Source organism: Ostrinia furnacalis, unplaced genomic scaffold (assembly GCF_004193835.3).
Source record: "Ostrinia furnacalis isolate ACB-3 unplaced genomic scaffold, ASM419383v2 OfSCF4122, whole genome shotgun sequence".
Taxonomy (NCBI): Eukaryota; Metazoa; Arthropoda; class Insecta; order Lepidoptera; family Crambidae; genus Ostrinia; species Ostrinia furnacalis.
Genome location: NW_021134361.1, coordinates 81,834 through 107,200, shown reverse-complemented (window position 1 = coordinate 107,200; position 25,367 = coordinate 81,834). Strand labels below are relative to the sequence as shown.

The 25,367-nt window shown below is 41.2% G+C and overlaps 2 protein-coding genes across 2 annotated transcripts; one reads left to right on the top strand and one right to left on the bottom strand.

The window, feature by feature from the left end:
* Positions 1-9,393: 9,393 nt before the first annotated feature.
* LOC114358856 (zinc finger protein 778) lies at positions 9,394-23,029 on the bottom strand. The gene is made up of 10 exons (XM_028312932.1): positions 22,722-23,029; positions 21,240-21,319; positions 20,509-20,664; positions 18,235-18,509; positions 16,281-16,473; positions 15,364-15,477; positions 14,114-14,233; positions 12,357-12,525; positions 11,157-11,323; positions 9,394-9,908 (listed from the first exon to the last, which is right to left on the bottom strand). Exons 2-10 carry the CDS (start codon positions 21,303-21,305, stop codon positions 9,813-9,815), a joined length of 1,356 nt encoding a protein of 451 aa, XP_028168733.1. The 5' UTR covers positions 21,306-21,319; positions 22,722-23,029; the 3' UTR covers positions 9,394-9,812.
* A 276-nt stretch (positions 23,030-23,305) lies between these two features.
* LOC114358854 (dynein light chain 1, axonemal) lies at positions 23,306-25,092 on the top strand. The gene is made up of 5 exons (XM_028312930.1): positions 23,306-23,507; positions 23,805-23,916; positions 24,011-24,157; positions 24,397-24,567; positions 24,806-25,092. Exons 1-5 carry the CDS (start codon positions 23,350-23,352, stop codon positions 24,857-24,859), a joined length of 642 nt encoding a protein of 213 aa, XP_028168731.1. The 5' UTR covers positions 23,306-23,349; the 3' UTR covers positions 24,860-25,092.
* The last annotated feature ends 275 nt before the right edge of the window (positions 25,093-25,367 follow it).

Below are 25,367 nucleotides of genomic sequence, written 5' to 3'. Positions count from 1 at the left end.
GGTGAGACAGGGAGATGTCATATCTCCGAAACTGTTCACCACCGCCCTGGAAGATGTTTTCAAGCTTCTGGACTGGAGCGGATTCGGCATAAATATCAACGGCGAGTATATCACCCACCTTCGTTTCGCGGACGATATCGTAGTCATGGCTGAGACCGTGGAGGACCTAAACACAATGCTCGATGGCCTCAGTAGAGCCTCTCAACAAGTGGGTCTTAAAATGAACATGGACAAGACAAAAATTATGTCAAATGCCCGTGTTGTACCCACTCCTCTGAAGGTTGGAGACACTACACTCGAAGTTGTTGACAATTATGTATACCTGGGACAAACAGTCCAGTTAGGTAGGTCCAACTTCGAGAAAGAGGTTAATCGTCGAATCCAACTCGGCTGGGCAGCGTTCGGGAAGCTTCGCGAAATTCTCACGTCCGAAATACCGCAGTGTCTCAAGTCAAAAGTATTTGACCAGTGTGTGTTGCCAGTGATGGTGTATGGCTCTGAGACGTGGTCGCTTACTATGGGCCTCATAAGAAGGCTCAAGGTCACCCAAAGAGCGATGGAGCGTGCTATGCTCGGAGTTTCCCTGCGTGATCGAATCAGAAATGAGGAGATCCGTAGGAGAACCAGAGTGACTGACATAGCCCGCAGAATCGCTAAAATCAAGTGGCAGTGGGCGGGGCACATAGCTCGAAGAGATGATGGCCGCTGGGGCAGAAAAGTTCTTGAGTGGCGACCACGAGCTGGAAGACGTAGCGTGGGCAGGCCTCCCACTAGGTGGACCGACGATCTGGTGAAGGTCGCGGGAAGTACCTGGATGCAAGCGGCGCAGGACCGGTCTTTGTGGAAATCCTTGGGGGAGGCCTTTGTCCAGCAGTGGACGTCTTTCGGCTGAAACGAAGAGATTTTTGACGTACTCGCTAGCGAGCACACCTAACCTAAACTCATGGTAGGTACACTGTCTACAAGTTCCCTTCTCTTCTTACTATAAATCGATTTATTAAAGGGAGTTTCTCGTAACACCCTGTAGGTGGGTGTCTCGTCTTGCGGCATGCGCACAGCACGTCAATATCGGATGCCGGCTCCGAGCGACATGCCCGGATTACATTAGGCCCGTCATAATTGACTGACGCGCCGGAGGTAAGTATGCGGGACACACCGTAGAGAAATGCTTCAGGGTTTCGATTGGTGAATGGTCTCTCATGCTACTAAAGGATATATTATCTGAAAGAGTAAAGGAAGGTTCCTTTTTGGAATTCGTTAGCTCAGGGTTCCATCCCCATGAGATCTTGTTAAGACAGACTTTAGCTCGTCTGGTGTCTTCTATATCAAATGACGACGAATATTGCGTGCCTTCAGGTAGCTCTCACACCAGTCCGCCTTTTCTTTAAACAATGACTTTAAAATGAATGAATAAAGAAAAGTAATGCCCGTTTTCACCATCAATCCATATTTTTTAAGTAATCCCTATAATAACACATAATATGAAATTTGTTTTCAAAGGGGTCACTTTAAAATAGGAATTGATGGTGAAAACGGGCATAAGTCTCTCTGAACACCCTGTATTGGGTGTCTCGTCTTGCGGCATGCGCACAGCACGTCAATATCGGATGCCGGCTCCGAGCGACATGCCCGGATTACATTAGGCCCGTCATAATTGACTGACGCGCTGGAGGTAAGTATGCACGGCATTCCGTCGAGAAATGCTTCAGGGTTCCGATTGGTGAATGGTCTCTATCTTAATGGAAAGAAAGGTTACTTCTTGGAATTCGTGAGCTCAGGGGCTCAGGGGTGAGCTGTTGTAAAGACAGACTATAGCTCTTCTGGTGTCTTCTATATTAAATGACGACGAATATTGCGTGCCTTCAGGTAGCTCTCACACCAGTCCGCCTTTTCTTTAAACAATGACTTTAAAATGAATGAATAAAGAAAAGTAATGCCCGTTTTCACCATCAATCCATATTTTTTAAGTAATCCCTATAATTTAAAACATAATATGAAATTTGTTTTCAAAGGGGTCACTTAAAAATAGGAATTGATGGTGAAAACGGGCATAAGTCTCTCTGAACACCCTGTATTGGGTGTCTCGTCTTGCGGCATGCGCACAGCACGTCAATATCGGATGCCGGCTCCGAGCGACATGCCCGGATTACATTAGGCCCGCCATAATTGACTGACGCGCCGGAGGTAAGTATGCATGGCACTTCGGAGATTCCAGATGCTTGGAATTGTGGAGCGTTTTTGATTCGGGAACATTTGGAATTTCGTGGATTGTACCTGTAATTGTATAGACCGGAATTCTGAAATTCAAGGTTTGTTTGTTTTGTTAACAGTCCACGAGGAAATAAATTTTGTAGTCCACAACAAATAGACTGCGAATATTACTTTAGATTCTAATTTCGAACTCCTCCTATCTTCTTCTGATTAATTTCGTTGCGGGTCCAATGACAGTTTAACTTTCCCCCGGGACAAACTTGACCTTCATTAGTTGGGTTTTTGTGGCGGTCAAGCTGTAGATCCTGGCTACACAGGAGTTGCAGTGGTGGGAACGAGAGGTGGGAATAGTCCCGTTACTTTAGATTCCTCCAAAATGGAAATCTTATGTATTATCACAAATCTTCATTGAAATAACACACCTTTTTTACCTATTACAACCAGCACTTAGCATACCAGTATTTGATTAAACCTGCTGCCGTAAGGAAAATCATGTTTTCACTATAGGTCTACTCTTAATTGAGTCAGTGCCTGAGATATGCCTCTGGCATGCTTTTATGCGCTGGACCTATGACTTTTCCCGGGCAATATTTTTTATTTCTTTCTCTTATTTTCTTCTCGTATTAATTACCTACATAAATATCTAAAGTAAACCTCAACATAATATAGGTTCTCGTATCTCACTCATAGTTTTAAGTCCGACATGATTGAATGATGGCTGTCTGCCAGACAATACCTTGAGATCTTCATTAGGCGAACTCTACCTTTGGTAATAACTATTTAGATTACAATACTAAATCTACCCGCATGTTAACTTGTTTTGTATGTACGTGGGACGTAGTGTCTACGGCTTTAATTAACTGATGCCTAATATTGAAATTTACATGTGGCCCTGAAACCTTACTATTTATTTAGAAACTAGTAAACACCGAGACCATTATACTATCCTACTAATATTAACCTACTAATCTTTCTAATATTATAAATGCGAAAGTTTGTCTGGATGTTTGTTATTCTTTCTTAGGATATCACCCTGCATCATTTACACCTACTGTCACCGCGTTTCTTGCCAACTGTTGATTTTGACATTTATAAATCGTTGCCGCTTATCTACATAGCACCTGAGTGTACAGTCAGTATCAAATAGTTCGTGACACCCAAAGTGGCCAAAAAGTTGAACACAACCTTATCCCAATTGTAACAAAGACGTGTTATCAACTTTTTGCCACTTTGGGCAGGCCTGTTCATCTCCGCGAGTTTACATCGAAAACAAAACACGCACGAAGGCCCACCTACAGGATACTATTTGACAAGGCCTCACATACGAGCGAACATTGACTCACGCACGCGTATTCTTGTGTATGATGGAAGAAAATAAAGAAAATGGTGTACTAAGTACTGTGCAGTGTTTAACTGCCTAAATAATAATAAAAACAAAGAATGTACTTTTTTAAGTTGCCTCAAGACACTGAGAGGTAAATAAGTAGTTAATATTATTCATGATAATTCATGCTATTAAATCATGTATTTCCTCCGCCATTTTCCGCAGTTTGGCACCTCACGTCACATCATTTTACCGAAGTCAGCCCTATAGCTTCGGCGCAGTGCCGATCACTGACGTTTGTCAACAAAATAGTGCTTGACTCTTGAGACAGGCTAAATTACACCATATTGTTAATGACATTGAGCATACATTTTTTTAAATACCTTCGCGAAGTAAAACTTCTGTACGTAGTACTTATTATTATTCTGTGCTTTGGGTGTCACGAACTATTTGACGCTGACTGTACCAAATAAAATCACGTGACGATCCATGTCGTCAGACACCGGATTTTGGACTCTATTGCTGGAATCACCAAGCTAAAAACACCCTTTGCGTGTACCACTGCAGTTGACTTTAAAGCTAAAATTGCATAACAGGGTAGTGTCTAGTTTAGTGACACAGGACTAAACAATATTGATAAAGAGCGAAATTGTCTCTGTACTCTGTTCGTAGACCACTTAGATTTATAGAAGCTGCACTAGAAATATTGCTTAGCTGTATAACTAAGAGGCGTAGCGGTTTGAAGGAGAGCTATCGTTTTTATACTTAACAGTTGGCACCCCTGGCGATTGACAGGACCTTACTCTACAGTGGCGCCATCTTGATGAGTGCAAATGCGATAGTCATCCTACCACTTTAGCGCTCACCAGTTGGTGCCACTGTCTTCGCTACTAGCAAGTGACAGGACCTTACTCTACAGTGGCGCTAACTGGTGAGCGCTAAAACGATAGCCCTCAGTGAGTCTTGGTCTCCTTCAAAAGAATCTTCACTCCAGTATGTTCTGCGCCATTTTGCTCATGCTTGCCAATTAGCGTGCGCAGATCATGAATAGAAAAAGTTCAAGATCTATGAAGGGATTTTACAATAGGCTGTTACTCATAGACTATCTGTTGACTGCAGTCAATATCCAATATTTCACTTTGCGACCATACAACGTGACACAACATATCAATAATAATGTCAAAGGTACAGACTTCTCCATACCGTTTTCACTACGCACAATTTAAAAGGACGATACAAAAATTAGGCGTTTATGTCATTTGAAACCATTATAAAACCATGATTTTGTAGAAAAATAGAGAATGCATACTTAGATTTTTGCTATTCTTGACAAAACTGATAATGATAGAGTAGAGCTATGTTGCTAGCGTCTACAGTCGTAGTGGTCTTCGTCTCCCCTCATTCAGGGCACAATATTTTACGAAGATTTCCTGTCAACTCACCCCTTTTGAGTTGAGCTTATTTATGGCGCAAAATTTGACGCGTCCATTGTAACTTTGGATGAGGCTGATAACATTGTTGTGGATTTTAACTTTAACAAGGTTTAAAGTGTTATAGATTTATCATCTTTATTGTGAGGAGATTTTCGCGATAAGCCGAAACAAAGAAAACTCTGGAGTGGAAGGACCGAGTTTAGATAAGAAAGAGTTATGAAAGAATGTGGAAAGCAAGAGATTTTATAAATGGAACATTACAAAATTTTGTAGGATATTAGAAAGAAAATACCATAAAAGGCAAAACCAGTAATGCTGTAATAAGTACTAAAACCGCATACATATTAGAAGCATTTTACTTTATGTTTGTCCATATTGACGCACGAATTTCTTAAAAATATTGTAGGTACCCAAGAAATATTGTAACTAGGCAGATTTGTACCAGTAGGTACCTACCCAAAGTGCAATGAGAAAACTAAGATACATTTCAGCCAAAAGGTAGATTTCCGAATTTACATTTTAGACTTTACTAGCTGACCCGGCGAACTTTGTTCCGCCTTAATGGCAATAAATAAGCAGACTTTTTTTAATTTCGAACGGGATAAAAAGTATCCTATGTCCTTCTCCTGGCTTTAAACTACCTCCCTGACAATTTTCAGCTAAATCGGTTCAGCCGTTCTTGAGTTATAAGTGGAGTAACTAACACGACTTTCTTTTATATATATAGATTTATGAACTATGGCAGTGATGGCCAAGAGGTCGACCGCGGTCTACCGGTCAATGGCGAAGACGATTTTGGTAGCCCGCGAGAGTTAAATAAACTGAACAGAATGATTAAAAATGAAAAATGTTTTGTTTCACTCTTCTAAACTGTACCTTGCAGTCGACCGCAAGAAATATTTTCGAGAATAGGTAGACCTCACAGTCACAGGTCAAAAGTTTTGCCACCCCTGAACTATTACTTATTCTGTGGTAATAGGTAAGTATAATTTTTCAAATTTGATCCAACCTCCCACCTTCAAATCAAAAACACGCCCCAATTTATTTAAATACCCTTCGATGGTGTCGAACGGATTTTTAACCCGTCAGTTGTCGGAACACCCCTGTGTTGGTGCCCCCTTATTGAAAAATTCAAAACCGTAGATTTTCCTGCAATATTAACCCCCGTGCAAATACTTAAAGTCATCTTAAGTCATGAGCGATAAGCGAAAATTATTTGAATTTCCAGAAAATGTATGACTAACGATCAAGTGCAAGGCTTTTGTGCAATAACAATTTTAAATACAAACAAAATAAGATGACGAGAATGACAATCTAAATAACTAAATTACTTCTTATTTTTTCGAGATTTATGAGTTTTCCTTAAAATTTTCCTTATTTTTTCTTTTCTGTGTGTCATGTGTCCAGTGTCACTGCCAATGATCCACTAGGCAGATGTACTAGAAGGCCTGTTTGGGATTGGCGACGGATCGTGAAGCTTGCCTTTTTTTTTTCCTGTGGCAACACTACCGCTAACAGCTGATTTGAACTTGTCCCAATTTATTTACTGATTTTTATTTAATTTAATATCATAAAAGGTCTCTAAACTCATCACTGTTACTGTTTTATGTAATTATAAGTGAAATAACGTTTAAATCTGTGTATTGCATTGTGTTTATGGTGCAAATTGTCCTCCAATTATTGATCAATTGCTCCTTTGGCATTTACATTTTNCCTTTTTTGGCGCATCAAAAATTAATCTATGGCGACTCACAGGCTTTAAACTATCGCTCGGCCTTCGGTCTCGCCTTTTTCTACGTTAGCTAAGCCCCCCTGCATACAATTTGTATGGAGAATTTAGTCCCTTTAGGAAAACGGGTGAACGCTTGGCGGCCATCTTGGATTTCCAAAATTTTGCATTTTTGCCTTAATCTAGACCATTTTCCGCGCCGAACCCTATTTTTACTTTTTTTCTAACTTTACATAATCCCGTAAAACAATTCCTTAAAATTTCCCATGTCCCAAAATTTTGAGTTTCCGTAACTCCCAGTGTTGCCAGGTGATCGAAATAAAAATAGTCAAATGTCATTAGTTTGACCTATTTGCAGAAGGCGTCATCCAAATTTCTGACCGGAAGTCGTTATTTCCATTTTTTACATTTTTGGACCAAAACTCTCAAAGTTGGGAGAAGGGGGGGGGGGGGCCATTATGAAATGACGCTAGGATGATTGTAGGGGGGGGGGGTCTAAAATCTGAAAAAATCGATGACGTAATTTATGGACGGCCCCTTAGTGAATTGGCTATTTCGAAGAATTTACAAGGAGATTTAAATAAGAAGATAGCAATACTACAGTTCACACTAAAAAGAGAGGTAGGGCCACAGAGAGCGAGATAGATATAAGTAGGTATTTGACTCAAGTTTTGTTCCCAACTTTGCCCTCCATTTTTATCTGTAGCTTCATGCGTACTACGCTAACTGTACCTGACGCCTGACTACCTGACGCTAACTGTACAATAAAATATAAATAAACTAGCTGACCCGGCGAACTTTGTTCCGCCTTAATGGCAATAAATAAGCAGACTTTTTTTTTAATTTCGAACGGGATAAAAAGTATTCTATGTCCTTCTCCTTGCTCTAAACTACCTCCCTGACAATTTTCAGCTAAATCGGTTCAGCCGTTCTTGAGTTATAAGTTGAGTAACTAACACGACTTTCTTTTATATATATAGATAACGCATTGACAATAAAACCAACATTATAATTTAAATACATTTATTGTAGTTCATAGAATCACTAAAATACATTTCATTGCAAACTATCCCTTAATACAAGTATCTGGGATACCAATTTAGCGTTATGAGCCGTCCCTGTGCAATAGAGATCTTATTTTATCAAATTCTATTCATAGATAAAGCCTAGATAGATAGAAAAGTGAGTCAACTTTTAGAGTAGGCGCACACCGTTGATTTTTCGTCGGCCGATAGTTTAGTCGGGCAGTTGATCAGTATGGGCATGTATGGGAGTGCGCACACTACGCCAATTCGATTTGGCCGATTCTTCATACAATTTAAAATCGGGCACAACTATCGGCCAACATCACATCAAGTAAAAAATCCGACAATTTTTATTATTTTAGTTAAATATCTTATTAAATCATTATGAAATAACAAATACCTAGTAAACATTTATAACGATAAGCTCTCCCACTTTCGAAAAAATCGCTTTACAATGTTAATTTTTTCACAACATTTTGACAGTAATGACATAAGGTTTATAACGCCCCCTTGTGGGTGCTGTAGGCCTAAAATGAGACTCGGAAAAAAAGCAGAGCGTTTGAAGTTAGAGTGGTTTTTAAGTAGATGAAAAAATGGGGACGCTAAAAAATAATTTATTCTCAAAGTGGACAGACAACATAAGTTTGAAAACCTTTGTTTTAGTCGAAGCTTTCGTATGAAGATTGAAGACTATCCATTTTGGCTATTATCTAGGCTTTGCTAATTTGACATAATTTACTATAACCTAGTAGAAATAATACAAAATATAATAAACTAAAAGTAGCCTATATACAATAGTACACACTACAATATACATTCTAGGGAAGTCATATATAACTATACATTTTGGAGTTTATTTCTGATCCCGTTCACTGAATGTCTCAAGATGTTTGAAATATTTGTACAAATATTTTAACTGTGTGAAAAAGCCAAGAGTTATCTATATAATCAAGACTCAACAACGAAACTGCTGTCCTTTATATGCAAACAACCGTTCAAAATATTTGTGCAAAGTTGTTTGCAAACATCTTGACAAATGCCTGTGACACACACAATGATATTTTTTGCTGAAATATTGGGTAAAATTGACAATAAAAAGAACAATTCCAAGGCACAACTTCAAATGTTTATGATATTTCCAAATAATATCCAAACAATTTTAAATCAACATCGTTGCAAACTAACTAAAGGAAGACACATTGTGCTTATTATAAGTGTAGAAAACTTAGTCAGTGATTTTGGATGACACTCATGAGTATTAAAATTTCTTAGCGAATAGTCGCTTCTCAAACTAATTTATATTAAAAAAACAACTTGAAAAAATCGAATCGGTGTCTAAGTAGCTCAGTTGGAAGAGCAGTCGCCCGGCAAGCGGACGGTCGTGGGTTCGAGTCCCGCCTTAGGCAGTTTCGATTTTTTCAAGTTGTTTATTTAAAAAACTCATGAGGATGTTGTGGTCAGGATTATTTCACTGTTTTGTACAATAAATCAATCACTGAACCACGTTTCTGAAGCGCTATTTCACATAAACATCCACAATTTCTCTCATGTAAAATCTGAAAATATCTCAGCGCTCATATTTTCAGCGTGCCAATGAGTGCTAACGCACTGTCAAATAGTTGCAAAAACGGTTCTGTTTGACGTGACGTCGCCGGCATCACGCATCTCTTTTTATCATACAGTGTTGCTGCTAGTGACATCTCGCTCGCTCAGTTCTTTGTTGCTCTATTCCGCTAGGTATATTAACTTGATGGTTTTGCCGTCCAAGCAGTAAAACCAGGGGCGTGACTACCACCGTATTAATAATACCCTTGGCCTGACTACCATCGTATTAATAGGCCCTTAATGGCTTAGTCATCAAAATGACAACCGGGACGCAAAATGTCCACAAATAATCGAAATATCCGATATAGACAATATTATTATAAGAAGTTGTCTTTTAGCGAAGTTGATATTTTAAGAAGTAATTTCGAGAAGTGGACATTTTGCATCCCGGTTGTCATTTTGATGACTAAGCCCCCATAATGACCTTTATAATGATACCCAAATTTTCTCACAAAGCACAGTGCAGTCTCGGTCTGGAATTGGGACTAGTTTTCAGCCATCTCCACTCTCCATGTCTGCCCGACGTCGTCGCCCAAAATGTATTCCCCGTCTACCATTTGTATGTTTTGCGCGGCCACTACCTGGAAATAAAATTAGAATAATGAACTTCATTCGTCATTATCATAGGTATAGTCCGGTCGCCGAGCACGTAGAATTCCGTCCAATGACCCCAAGCTATCCATCCTTATCGCTCGCGCGTAATTATATTGCTGTCGCGACTGTGCGACGGGCGCCCGCAGTGAGTGTGCGAGCGCGACAGCAATATAATTACGCGCGAGCGATAAGGATGGGTAGCTTGGGGTCATTGGACGGAATTCTACGTGNCATCCTTATCGCTCGCGCGTAATTATATTGCTGTCGCGACTGTGCGACGGGCGCCCGCAGTGAGTGTGCGAGCGCGACAGCAATATAATTACGCGCGAGCGATAAGGATGGGTAGCTTGGGGTCATTGGACGGAATTCTACGTGCTCGGCGACCGGACTTTACAAAGTTGTTAGAAATTAATGCAATAGTTATGGAGCGAGCTATGCTCGGAGTTTCCGTGCGTGAACGAATCAGAAATGAGGAGATCCGCAGGAGAACCAAAGTGACTGAAATAGCCCGCAGAATCACTAAAATCAAGTGGCAGTGGGCGGGGCACATAGCTCGTAGAGCTGATGGCCGCTGGGGCAGGAAAGTTCTGGAGTGGCGACCACAGGCCGGAAGACGTAATGTGGGCAGACCTCCCGCTAGGTGGACCGACGACCTCATAATGTTAGCGGGAAGGCGCTGGATGCAGGCCGCTACCAACCGTGCGATGTGGAAACCATTGGGGGAGGCCTATGTTCAGCAGTGGACGTCCTGTGGCTGAAATGATGACTGTGGGATTCGAAAGATCGACCACAATAAGAAAGCTAATGTGTTAGTGCTTCCTTCCGAGCGAGTGTTGTGCTCGGGGACCAAGGTCCAATGAGGGCTATCGTTTTAGCGCTCACCAGTTAGCGCCACTGTAGAGTAAGGTCCTGTCACTTGCTAGTAGCGAAGACAGTGGCACCAACTGGTGAGCGCTAAAGTGGTAGGAGGACTATCGCATTTGCACTCATCAAGATGGCGCCACTGTAGAGTAAGGTCCTGTCAATCGCCAGGGGTGCCAACTGTTAAGTATAAAAACGATAGCCCTCATTGTCACCATCTTGGTTTTTCTATACAGGGTGGAATTTTGTAATGCCACCTGGAGGGAAAGTACTCTTAATATTGTAGATAGAAAATTTTCCTGAAAGAAAAAATTCCTTATTTTTGAAAAGAAAGAAAACTGCATTTAGAGATTTTCGAAAATTCACCACCATACCTGTTCCATGTCCTCGCAAATCTCCGTTGTCTCCATGGTCTCCTCGGTCTCCATAGTCTCCTCAGTCTCTTCAGTCTCCGTGGACTGTATCTCCACTTGAACGATCTCCTTGCTCATCATTCCGACTAGTTCCTCGTACTTCTGCTTCTGGTCGTCGGTCATGTTGGCTGCGAAAGAATTGGTTGGTCATGTTGGCTGCGAAAGTAATGCCCGTTTTCACCATCAATCCCTGATTTTTAAGTGACCCCTATGGTATAAAACTCCTGTTATGTGTTACCGTAGGGGTCACTTAAACGGGCATAAGGGTTTCGTGACAGATTTAAGTTTGCAGTTGGTAATATAGGTTTCCCAAATGAAGAAACGGTCAAAGTTTGTAAATTTGTAATAGGATTACAATGATATTAAATAATTCTTGGGTAAAAGTTAATGAGAGATGCCCGATAGGATAGATATTATTAATTTATACTTAAAAGAATGTGCTCATACAGGGTGTTAGGTAAATGGGTATATGAGCCGACACTAGCCCATGTTAACATGGTCATATAAATGGTATGGTGAAGTCAGAAAATTGATATCTTCATTTTAATTATTTTATTTTTCATACAAATATTGTTTTGTAACATGGGCTAGTGTCGGCTCCTATACCCATTTACCTAACACCCTGTAAACCTGTATTTTTTACGTTTAACGGGGAAGCTCCTGGGTCGCATTTCAAAAGTGATGATCAAGCCGAAGGTGGAGGTTTCACCTACAGAGCGACTGACTACCTTACCTCCTCTTATTTCGATATGCCTTTGATAACTCCTGCAGTGCAAATGGTTCCGAGGTAAAATAGGTGAGGACACTAGAATTTCCATTTTCTTCACCCAGGTGATATAACCCACGTAAAAAATGTGGAATAAACCGACTATAGTCTAATAAAATAAATAATTACGCGCGAGCGATAAGGATGGGTAGCTTGGGGTCATTGGACAAAATTCTACGTGCTCGCGGACCAGGCTTTAAATGACCTGATGATCGACTCACCAGGGTTATGGTTCCTGAGTTGAGTTGTCAGCCATAGAAACTTATTGACAGCGCCATCTGTTGGTAACATTTGTAACTGTGCTAGAAAGTGTGGACTCGCCAAGGTTCCATAGATGGTTCCTGCAAAGGGTCAACAAGCTCCTGTTGCCTCCATGAGGTCGTCGGTCCACTCACCAGGGTTGTGGTTCCTCAGATGGTAGTTCAGATGGCTGCTCTGCTTGAACCGCTTCTGGCAAATGCCGCACTGGAATGGCGACACGTTGGTGTGCGTCCGCATGTGTTGTTTGAGATGGACTGACTGGCAGAACGTCTTGCCGCAGATGACGCAGCGGTAGGGACGCACCTGGATATTTTGATTAAGGTTAGGCCACAGATCACAGAAACTAAAGGCACATGCGAAAAGGGGGCTGGGCCGGTGTCACAGCAATATCAGGCCTGTTCATCTCCGCGAGTTTACATCGAAAACAAAACACGCACGATGGCCCACCTACAGGATACTATTCGACAAGGCCTCAGATACGAGCGAACATTGACTCACGCACGCGTATTCTTGTGTATGATGGAAAAAACAAAGAAAATGGTGTACTAAATACTGTGCAGTATTGGCATAGAATAAATAAGTACTACGTACAGAAGTTTTATTTCGCGAAGGTATTTAAAAAAATGTATGCTCAATCTCATTAACAATATGGTGTAATTTAGCCTGTCTCAAGAGTCAAGCACCATTTTGTTGACAAACGTTTTTTTTCATTATTTTCTTCCATCATACACAAGAATATAGATGACCCACGCTGAACTGTCCCGCCAAAGTCAATGACAGGGGGGCGCTACCATCGTTCAACTATATGGTTTCCAAACATGGCAAAAATCTGAACCAGCGATCCGGTATTGACGGTGGCGCCCCACTGTCAATGTCATCGACAGGACAGTCCAGTATTTTGGAACTATATGCGTGCGTGAGTCAATGTTCGCTCGTATGTGAGGCCTTGTCGAATAGTTACCTGTAGGTGGGCCATCGTGCGTATTTTGTTTTCGATGTAAACTCGCGAAGATGAACAGGCCTGGTATTGGTAGCATCCTTATGCGCTTTATTTTTTTTTTCATATTTTTTAGGGATAGTACATTAGTAGAGCTACCTCCCCTAGCAGTTTGATTCACCCATTCTGGGACACCCTGTACATATTAAGCGATATGCAGTTTAGTGGTACATGCCTACCCTGTAAGTGCCTATTCACTCTCGCCTTGAGAAGCCCAGATTATAGTGTTCGGCAATAGGGTTGCCAGGTCCAAAATCACAAAATCCGGACTTTGTGCTTCATTTGGCCGGACATTTTACCCTAAAAGCCGGACATGTGAGGGGGGGGGTCCAATTAGTGCCAGCTCATGAGTGAGTACTATCATCGGTTGCTAACCAACATCCTGATGCGTGCGCTTCAATTATGATTCTGTGACTCGACTTTCGCCTGGCGCGGCAACCAAATAAAAAGCCAGACAAGCCGAACAAGGCAATATTAAATAATAATAATAAATATCCTTGGACATTTAACACTGCGCCGCTAGCCCCAAACTAAGCAAAGCTTGTACTATGGGTACTAGACAACGGATATAAAGATACTTAAATACTTTTTTTTTTGTAAATACATACTTAATATACTTAGAAAACACCCAGACCCGTCACAGAAATCAAAATTCATCATTTCAATTTCTGCCCGGCCGGGAATCGAACCCGGGACCTCTCGGCATAGTAGTCCGTTCTGAACCACTGCACCAAACGGCCGACTTATTTGTTATATTTGGCCGGACAAGTCCCTAAAAAGCCGGACGCCTGGCAACCCTATTCGGGAAAGACAGCAGCAGGCAACGAATTCCAATCCCTAGCTGTTTTCATTATAAAAGACGCTGGCTCTCTTCAGCTGTCTTGTAAGTCTTACCTTTGTGTGTATCCTGATATGTTGGTCGAGGCCAGACTTCTGCGTGAAGGACTTAGGGCAGAAAGTGCAACTGAAAGGCCTGTCGCCGGTATGCATTCTCATGTGTTGTTGAACGCCGCCCTGGGAACAAATTAAATTGTTAATGCAAGTAACTAAAATTTTATTGTTGTCATTACTATAGTCTGCTGGTCTGCGAGCACGTAGAATTTCGTCCAATGACTCCAAGCTATCCATCCTTATCGGTCGCGCGTAATTATATTGCTGTCGCACTGTGCGACGCGCGTCCGCAGTGAGTGTGCGAGCGCGACAGCAATATAATTACGCGCGAGCGATAAGGATGGGTAGCTTGGGGTCATTGGACAAAATTCTACGTGCTCACAGACCAGACTATAGAGAGAAGTAGGAATGTAGCTGCATAGGTCAAGTTAAGCTATGTACGCTACACCAGAATGTGACAACAGTCTCGTATTCTGTTGTAAATGTTATGTGGATATACGAATAGGATTATGACTTCCCAATGATGGGAATTGGGAATTCGTTGCGAGTCCAACTTTCCTTTTTACAAACTTGACCTTCATTAGTTGGGTTATTGGCGGTCAAGCTGTAGATCCTGGCTACACAGGAGTTGCAGCGGTGGGAACGAGAGGTGGGAATAGTTCCAAATAGGATTAGGACGCTGGATGGGTTAGTTTACCCCGATCGGATGGATCATTCACTCGGGCTTCATTAAATGGGTTATATTTAGCTACGTACCTGCTGCGTAAACAGCTTGAAGCAGATGGAACACTGGAAGGGCTTGAGCTTAACGTGCACTAGGGAACATGGAAATATTGCCTTGGCTTTTGCTAGATGGGTGGGCTAGAACGTTTAGAGAGAAATAGGAATGCCTGGAGAGAATTGAGGAGCCTGGAGAGAATTGAGGAGCCTTGAGAGAATTGAGGAGCCCGGAGAGAATTGAGGAGCCTGGAGAGAATTAAGAAGCCTGGAGAAGAAAAAGTGGAATGTTTCTTGATCTTCACTGGATCGGTTAGATTATTTACCTGCTGCGTGAACCGCTTGAAGCAGATGGAACACTGGAAGGGCTCTGTAATTATGTTGCTGTCGCGCTCGCACACTCACTGCGGGCGCGCGTCGCACAGTCGCGACAGCAACATAATTACGCGCGAGCGATAAGGATGGGTAGCTTGGGGTCATTGGACGGAATTCTACGTGCTCGGCGACCGGGCTTTAGATAGGTTGAGCTATGTTACCTGCTGCGTAAAGCGCTTGAAGCAGATGGAGCACTGGAAGGGCTTGAGCTTGACGTGCGCGGCCGACGTGTGCGCAGACAGTTCTTTACTCGCAGAAAAACCCGCTCCGCACACCTGCAAGCATTTTTACGTCAGTTGCATGAACGTGTTAAAAGTAAAAATGGGTGCGTTTGACTAAGCGGCAAGTGCTGTCACTGCTAAAAAAGTAAAATGAAACACGTTACTATTGAAGTCAACAAATTTCATCAAACGTGTCCTCGCCGAAGACTACCTTAGCAATCGCTAGTTGTTAGTAGTTTGCATAACGGCGCTTTTTGGAGGGTCATAATATACTGCATGTTTTTTTACCGTCTCAATAAGTTTACAGGATATTTATTTGAGCATGAATATAAATAAACAAATTAATAACTATCATTGACGGGATTGCTACCATGAATTTCGAATTTCCGATATTTCGGCACTGTGACCATTAAAGTTTAAAACAATATAACAACTTTCATTATAAGGGACCAACTCTGAAATCACAAAAAAACATGCATGACAGTATGTACGAACCGCCAAAATGTTTACTACCGCGATGCAGGTTTGTAAGCGCAGATGCGTGTGCCATAGAAACTATGTATCAACGCCATCTGTTGAGCGATGCCTGCCAACAACTTTCAACTTTGTATCTGTATAGTCTGGTCCGTGAGCACGTAGAATTTTGTCCAATGACCCCAAGCTACCCATCCTTATCGCTCGCGCGTAATTATATTGCTGTCGCGACTGTGCGACGGGCGCCCGCAGTGAGTGTGCGAGCGCGACAGCAACATAATTACGCGCGAGCGATAAGGATGGGTAGCTTGGGGTCATTGGACAAAATTCTACGTGCTCACGGACCGGGCTTTACCTATGTACTATGATCCATAGAGACTCACCTCACAGGTATAGGGTGCTCTGCCCTCATGCTGCTGTAGAAGCGGCTTCTCGCATACTTGACACCGAAGCCCCTTGCGACGCCGAGTGTGTTCGTCCCGAAAGTGGGCCGAATACTCGCAGCACGAGAAGAATATCTGGTGGCAGACTCCTTCGGCCACCGTGTTTGAGGGTTGGACGCATTCGAATGGGCCACTGGAATTAGAATTCTTTATTAGTATTAGAGTAGGCGCACACCGTTGATTTTTCGTCGGCCGATAGTTTAGTCGGGCAGTTGATCAGTATGGGCATGTATGGGAGTGCGCACACTACGCCGATTCGATTTGGCCGATTCTTCATACAATGTAAAATGGGGCACAACTATCGGCCAACTAAAAATCAACGGTGTGCGCCTAGTCTTATAAAGAGGGCTATGCTCGGTGTTTCTTTACGAGATCGAATCAGAAATGAGGAGGTCCGTAAACGAACTAAAGTCGCTGACATAGCCCGACGGATTAGCAAGCTGAAGTGGCAATGGGCAGGGCACATAGTACGCAGAACTGACGGCCGATGGGGCAGCAAGGTTCTGGAGTGGAGGCCGCGTACCGAAAAATGCAGCGTGGGACGTCCACCCACAAGTGGACCGACCACATCATAAAGTCAAAGTCAAAAGTCAAAGTCAAAATTACTTTATTTGTTTGGACTAATAAATAGTTCTTACAAATCGTCATTTTGCTCTTAAGGAGCCTCTACATGTCTCATAATCTTTTTACCCTACCAGCGCTTCGAGACCAACTTTTCAAAGGTAGCAGGAAAGCGCTGGACGCAGGCCGCTACCAACCGGGCAACATGGAAAGCATTGGGGGAGGCCTATGTTCAGCAGTGGACGTCCTATGGCTGAGATGATGATGATGATTAGTATTTAGGCTGTAGGCTCGTAGAGCTGATGGCCGCTGGAGAAGACACAGTGTGGGGTAGGTTTCCCACTAGGTCAGTGGTTCTTAACCGGTGGTCCGCGGACCACTGGTGGTCCCTGGAGGCATTCCAAGTGGTCCACGAAGACATCGTAATAAACAAGTGACGTGATGAGTCGACTCAATACAACGCAAACGGCGCACAGTGGGCGAGAAATCGACCTTTCGTAGGATTTCGAAAAAAAAAAAGCGGTCCTTGACACGACAGAAATTTGGTAAAATGGTCCCTCGTGACTTAAAGGTTAAGAACCACTGCACTAGGTGGACCGACGATCTGGTGCAGGTCACGGGAGGTGTCTGGATGCGAGCGGCGCAGGACCGGTCTTTGTGGAAATCCTTGGGGGATGCCTTTGTCCAGCAGTGGACGTCAGTCGGCTGAAAAATTTCGCAGTGTGTGCAAGCACGACAGAAATANAGGATGGGTAGCTTGGGGTCATTGGACGAAATTCTATCTGCTCGGCGCCCGGACTTTATCAAAGACTAGCTGCCACCCGCGACTTCGTACGCGTGGATCCCGTTTTACCCCCTTAGGGGTGGAGTTTCGTAAAGTCCTTTCTTAGCGGATGCCTACGTCATAACATCTAACTGCATGCCAAATTTCAGCCCGATCCGTCCAGTGGTTTGGGCTGTGCGTTGATAGATCACTATGTCAGTCAGTCAGTCAGTTACCTTTGAGTTATATACATACTAGCTTTCCGCCCGCGGCTTCGCCCGCGTGGAATTTTGTCTGTCACAGAAAAACTTTATCGCGCGCGTCCCTGTTTCAAAAACCGGGATAAAAAAAAGAACATAGGATAGCCTATGTTCTTTCCCGGGACTCAAACTATCTCTATGCCAAATTTCATCAAAATCGGTTGCGAGGTTTAAGCGAGAAAGCGTAACAGACAGACAGACAGACAGACAGACAGACAGACAGACAGACAGAGTTACTTTCGCATTTATAATATTAGTTGGGATTGGGATTTAGATTATTTACGAGTAATCAAATAAATAAACAACTTACGTGATAGGCTGCGGCGGTTCTTTCTGCTTCCTCACAGTTTCCTTCGTTTGCTGATTCACTTTCACCACTTTGACTTTTTTCTTCTTCTCCGGAGGACTATCAGTTTCTTCGGACTTGATGATGATGTAGCTCACATCGTTGGAAGCGAGGCTCATGAGGTTCCCAGGGGTCATCGATGAGAAGATCTGTTCGGTCTTCTTTTTGATTTCTGCTGGGTCTTCTTTGATTTTCGCCGAGAGAGGGATTTTTGTCAGTCTCTTCTTTTTCACTGGGGACTGAAAGATTAGTGACGTTTTATACTTTCGTTGTTTTGAGTGTTGGGCCTATCGATATTGGCCGACTGGTAGGGCAATCACTTAAAGTGACATGACCAGAGGCGTAGCTACTAAGGGGCAAGGCGGGGCAGTGCCCCCAAGCCTAGGGGCCCCCGAATCCTTACCAGAAAATCTCATTTAAACTGAACTTTTAAAAATTTCTTCCATTTTCAAAATAAATAAAAAGAAATTCGAAAGCTAAGCAAAGAAAGATACCTAGAGAATTCCCCTAAATTAACCTTCAAGCGGGCGCGCGGTCTTTTGTAACGGCAGCGGTCGCGCGTAAACGAAAAGACCTATAGGGTCTAGTAAATAAATAAAGTACTTATTTTCCAATAATAATTTATTGTTTTGTACGCAGGCATATTATGAGTGTATTTAAGTCTTAAGTAATTTGAATTAAGTTAAAGAAACAATTATTTAATCAATTAACATAACGAAAATATTATTTGGATCAAAAACTAATTTTTGAACACAAAATCTTTTAAAATACCTCAGAATAGTTCATATATAGCCTGACCAGGAACATAAAAACCCTGGCATAGAGGCGCTTCAATTGCATTTGATAGTGCAACACTGAGTACAGTCGTACATGTGTTAAATTAATAGGCTAAATTTATGTATCAGGATTCAGGATTACGGGCTAATTAGATATTTTCATAAATGAACGAAAAATATTATTAAAGTTAACCTGGTTTAAATAAATTAAATGAAACCATCAATCGAGCTAGTACGATTTATTTTATTATTCATCAATAATCAAATTCAGAACTTGAATATTCAACTGCAATGTCTGCTCATGAACGCTTCAAACTCGGTACTTCTTTCCCAATTCCATAAAATTCAAAACTTAGAAAGTGACAAAAAACTTTAAAATAGGTAGTTGAAACAGACTACAGCTAATTTTCATAGTGGACTGTACTATACGATAAACATGTCAGTCAATTTGACAACCTTTGTCGGAAACATTATTCAATGAAAATATTGTCTGAACCCTTAGTATTTCTCTTCGACAAATACATTAACACATCGTGAACCACTTTTCTTTCACGACTATAAAAATATTTTAGCAATTTAATTCACAAAATCAATTGCACACATTTAAAATAAAGTTTGTTTACACTTTGACAACAATAGACTGACATGCAAGGTGACATGTCAATGAAGTTTTCAGTTACTGTTGCCATTAAAAGAAATTAGTACCATTAGTTTTCCGCAACATGGCGAGGGTTTTTATGTTCCTGGTCAGGCTATACGTGGTAAAAACGATAAAATGGCAAAATAATGATAAAACATAATTTTATAATTTTGGCTCAGTTTAGCTTGGTCTCTGAGCTCCGATTCGCTCTCTTTTTCATCTTTTCGTAATAATGTCTCTGTTATTTCACTTTGTACTAGTAGTTTACGACTTATTTAAGAAGAAAAAACAGAATTGTAAGCTTAATTCAATAATATTGGGTGATAGCCGAAGAAATGTTATACCGCAAAGAGAGTCGCGCGTAACCTTTTCGACGACAGGCGCGTGGCGTGCTTTCGACGCCGGCGCCGCGGCTTAAACAATAGCAAGCCATGGGGTGGGAAAAGCGCTAAGAGCTGAGGTAAGCTCTTTATTTCGCTCACAATGAGCAAGCGACAGGCTACTAAAAATGAGAAATATGTTTAACAAGTAAAAAAAAAGTTATGAACGAAAATGTGTTAAGCGCGGTCGATTCGACGCCGCGCGCCCGCTTGAAGGTTAAGCATAAGCATTGTCAATAAATTTGATAAAACCTAACTAGTTTAGATAGCAGTGGGGCCTCATTTTTTATTTGCCCGAGGGCCCTTGGTTACCTAGCTACGCCACTGGACATGACTGCGGCCTGCATCCAGCGCCTTCCTGCTACCTTTATCAGGTCATCGGTCCACCTTGTGGATGGACGTCCCACGCTGCGTTTTAAAGATTAATTTACAAATAACTTACATTTTCGACGGGCGCCGTCCACACGTTAGGGTCACCCGTCTCGAAGGCTTCAATATGCTCCATTCGCACATGGTTTCTCAGCGCCATGTCGCTTGCAAAGCCTTTCATGCAAATACGACAGCTGACCACCTCCTCTGTCTCGCTTAGCGGTTCCACCTGGGACAATACACATAATTAATATCCATTGGAGTGCCCAGCTTCTACCCTAGGGGACTATGGAGGGAAGTCGAACCTTAATTTCAAACTACTCCTGAAACTTGTTGAGTGGGTGGTACAGTAGAATCCCGATTATCCGGATCAATTAAAACCAGGGGTGTTCCGGATAATCGAAAATCCGGATAATCGATTTCAAAGTAAAATCAAACAATAATTAACTTTTTAAAATAGAAAGGGTTTTAATACATCATTTTAGACGATTTGATGAATCCATCTTCTTATAACAATGAACCAAGACGACGTCTGTACCGTGTTACGGTGGCGGCGCATTGTAATTTTAATAGGTCCAGACCCTAAACCGTGAAGAATGAGTCCGGATAATCGGATATCTGGATAATCGAAATTCTACTGTACAATGTTTCAGGAATTTCGTAGATGATAATAATCTATCTATCTATACCAGCCTTTAGGGAGTTTGCCTTCAAACATATGCCCCCTCTTCAAACCTCTACTAATAATAATGATCATAAATTATAAATCAAATAAAATAAAATGATGATCATAAATTAACTTACTTTAATTTTGGTGCCCATTTTGAGTGGAACCACGTTCACCAACCGCACTTGTGTTCCCGTACTCATGGTGAGATTGGTATCTGAAATCAAATAACATTTATATGAGAATGGTCTACGTAGGATTACTTCAAAAGGAAATGGACTACCACACAGATACATTTAGCTTATCCTGCATGAAAACATACAGATCATTTACTACCCGTTTTCGCGCTAAGTTTGCCTTCCGTGGAATGCGCGTCCCCTCTTCCAACCGCGATTAAACGCAATTAGTTAGTGATTAAACGCAATTAATGTGTCTTATTTTACGCAAATGCACAATTCAATAAATAAAAAATATTTTAAATATGGTTTGTTAAAGTTATAGACACTTCCCTTCGAGTGACGTCATATCTCCAGCGGCAAACTTAAAGCGAACGGATAGTATTAATATTAGGCCCAGTTTCCACAGAAGCAGAGATGTTAGAATCATCATTATTTCAGCCACAGGACGTCCAATTCAGGACATAGGCCAATCAGAGGGTAAGGTTATTCCCACCTCTCGTTCCCACTGCTGCTACTCCTGTGTAGCCAGGATCTACAGCTTGACCGCCAATAAAAACCCAACCAGTGAAGTTCAAGTTTGTCCCGGGGAAAGTTAAACTGTCATTGGACCCGCAACATAATTGATTAGAAGAAAATGGGTAAGGTTAGGGGCAGGTCAGTGAATTCCAGATTGGCCGGTTGTAAGCATAGTGTCTAGGCATAAGTGAAGTGATGTAATATCTCTACTTATCTAGTCTATTTTGAATGTCCTAAGTCAACAGAGCTAGCCACTGTTAATTGTGTAATGTAAAGTCATTGTAAAGTGCAGATAACTGGCCAACTATTTGACACATTTACTGGGAGGTTTTTAGAGTGTAAAGATGATGTGAGTTAGTGAAATGACGAGGTATACTCCGAATACCATCCCATGCACATATGAAAGAAGAGTGGGTTTGCTTATCTTTGACAGCAAGAAAGCGAATGAAAAACAAAATGACATGGCTTAGCTCTGCTTCCCAGGATAGGGCATACCTAGGTTATCAAACTAGATAGTAATAAAACATCATAAATAAGCTAACAAGGACATAAAAGAACAAAAATAGGTTTACCTATGATTTTACAAGCGTTTTTTGTATCGTAGCGTTGTAGCGTTCAATGACCACGCATGCCACGGTTATAAGCAACCAAATCACTCATTTTTTGGTAAGAATATCGAAGAATTGCATCTGAATGCATTTGGAATAAAATATCTTCAAAATAAAAGTAAACAGCGGGAATCGCGATTGTCAAAAAAATACTTTTTATTAAAAAAAATACAAACCCGGGCTATGGTGTAAACACAAACTTAAAATTACGAAATTGATGATTTAGATTATTTTAGATGACGCGCAAAGAAAATCGTGGCGTTTATTTGCTCAATACTACAATAAATAATGCACTAATACGAAATAAAATACTTACAATCACCACAATAACACAAAATTCACTTCCAAAATCACGATTTTTCGCTACCCAAGGATAGATGGGCGATTGTTTTTTTTTAATTAAAAAAAAGAAGTCAAAAAAAGAAAAAATTAAAAAGTTAAGCAGTTTTCAAAAAATGACGTATTGAAATGACATTACATAAAATACACCACTATGTAATGCAATATTTGAAGAAATTACATCGAAATATTCACGAATAGACTACAAATCGTATGAAATACAGAAAAATCTGCAGGCGTGGCCGACTAAAAACCAAAGCGACGCAATGAATGACGCCATTTCGTGAAAGACTGGAAATAGTGCCGGCTGCATAATAGAACTTTTTAGTCTATGCCCCAAGGAAGTAGTCAAATAAAATTCTGATTTATTAACCCTTAAAAAACCCCAGCTATTTTTTAATTAAAGTTTATTTTATTATTTAAAAAATTGTGCACGTTTTTGGGAATTATAATTTTATTACATTCAAAAATGATTATTTCTCTTGAGATTACCCATAGTTATATATAGCATGCGATTTATTTGTTTTATCGATAATCAGTTGCTACGGATAATTTGCTTTTGCAAGGTTTGAAATAAGTTATTGCTAAATAAAGAATAAAGGTTCATGGCTGCACCTAAAGCTACCACAATCAAAGAAGCCATTAAACGGTGGGAGGACAAAACGGGTCAGAATTCTGCTACAGCCACTGAAGTTAGCTTAGTGTTCCAATGGCCACCAATCGAAAAGATGGATAACACTTTAGCCACGCTTACTAATTGCGAGTAAGTAGGTTTTGCTAACATGTTTCGTTGATAAACAGGAATCTTATTGGTGGACATCTCACGCTCTTTAGTCTTCACATGGCCATCTGTCTTCACTCCAGAATCTTACTGCCCCATCTGGAAATCATTGGGGGAGAGGGAGAGCTATGTTCAGCAGAACCAAATGATGATGACGATCAAGCAGGAATCACCTAAGTTAAAAGTAGTAGTAGTAGTATTGTGAACAATCCTAAGCTCTCACTCTGTCTCAGGGATGCCTCTAATTCAACGTCTTTTAAGCAGGTCTTCCTATTGCAGAAAATTGAGTTTATCTACAAATATGATAGAGAAAGTAACTGGACTCAATAGTTTGAAGAAGCTTCGAATCCTTTCCTTAGGACGGAATTACATCAAGTCTTTTACTGGAATGGTAAATCAAAATTAATCGTTTACCAAAAAAAAAGTGGATGGCGTTTGTATTCTGATCAATATTGAATTCATGATGAAACTATTTAAAATTTTAGGAATCTCTAGGAGATACATTAGAAGAGCTATGGCTGTCTTACAATTTGATTGAAAAACTAAAGGGCATCAATGTTTTAAGAAGCCTTAAAGTGCTTTATATGAGCAACAACTTGGTGAAAGAATGGAGTGAGTTCAATAAGCTTCAGGTAATTTAAAGTATGTAATTGCCAATTTATACATTAGAACTGCATATTTCTAAAAAAATTTAAAAGATTCCAACACACTTCGCCTGGGATGCGCGCTGCAATATCGGTTATCGCTCCATACATTTTGACGTCGATCAGATGATGTCACGGCGTGCATGCTAGCCCAGCTGGCTGTGTGGTTGTTCTCTAACTTCTTATCTGAACATTTATAAGTTTCGAGTATTATTAAAATTTTTCAGGAACTTCCACATCTTGAAGATCTTTTGTTCGTCGGCAATCCTCTATACGACGGTTGTGAGTTGGAGGCGTGGCGCTCCGAAGCCGCGCGGCGTCTGCCCAATCTGAAGAAGCTGGATGGAGAGACCGTGCTGAGAGAAGACGAGCCTCCTTTGACTGTAGCAGATATGCAGGTTCAAAACACATCTAACCCTATAGATCTACCTTTTATGTTGAAAATGCATAAATAGAAAAATACCATAGCCACCGCGGGCTTTCCCTGCCTATTCAGGAGGATGTACGAATTTGTACATCAATTTCCCATTTTATTTAAAAAGTATAAAAAATATTTGCCAGTGAATGATGAATTCTAAATAAATCGAAATGGACGTTAGTACAGCAAATCCAACGTAACCAATTTTTTTTTTGCAGCCTGATGGCGGCGATGCTGTGGAGACCCTGGTCAGCGCTGAAACTAATGATTAAATATTTTTTAAAATATCGTTTTATTTGGCCATGGCCACCTTAATGGCCACTCACTGAACCGGAAACTAACCGTAGTTACTTTGTCTATGGCTGTCTCATTTTTAACCTACCACAGATTACTACATTCTATACTGCGTTAGGGCGGGAAAATTCAAAAACATTTTTCCATAGAAAATTGGCGCGCTTTTTACCCAATTGCAAAATGCATGAGAAAGATCAGAAAGATGGTTGTTTTTTTTTTCCCTCCATAGCAAGTGGACAGATTCGCAACTGGACAGATTCCCAACTGGACAGATTCTCAGGTGGACGGATTAGCAACTGGACAGGACATGTACAGTCCATAACATAAAAACAACCTCCTGAACAGTAGTTTGTGTAATATTAATTTGAACCATGTAATGCATTATTTGAATAAGCTAGTGACATAGTATAAAGAAGGGAAGTAAGTTATCTTCATTAAACGTATGAGTGTGCCATCCCTTTTTTAGGATTCCGTAGCCAAATGGCA

Coding starts and splice junctions, on each gene's coding strand:
- LOC114358856 (XM_028312932.1), bottom strand. CDS start 21,305: ATGAGTACGGGAACACAAGTGCGGTTGGTGAACGTGGTTCCACTCAAA. Junction 14,234..15,363: donor TCAAGCGCTTTACGCAGCAG/GTAACATAGCTC, acceptor ATTTGTTCCCAG/GGCGGCGTTCAACAACACAT. Junction 9,909..11,156: donor TTTGCGAGGACATGGAACAG/GTATGGTGGTGA, acceptor TTTTATTTCCAG/GTAGTGGCCGCGCAAAACAT.
- LOC114358854 (XM_028312930.1), top strand. CDS start 23,350: ATGGCTGCACCTAAAGCTACCACAATCAAAGAAGCCATTAAACGGTGG. Junction 23,508..23,804: donor GCCACGCTTACTAATTGCGA/GTAAGTAGGTTT, acceptor TTCCTATTGCAG/AAAATTGAGTTTATCTACAA. Junction 23,917..24,010: donor TCAAGTCTTTTACTGGAATG/GTAAATCAAAAT, acceptor TTAAAATTTTAG/GAATCTCTAGGAGATACATT.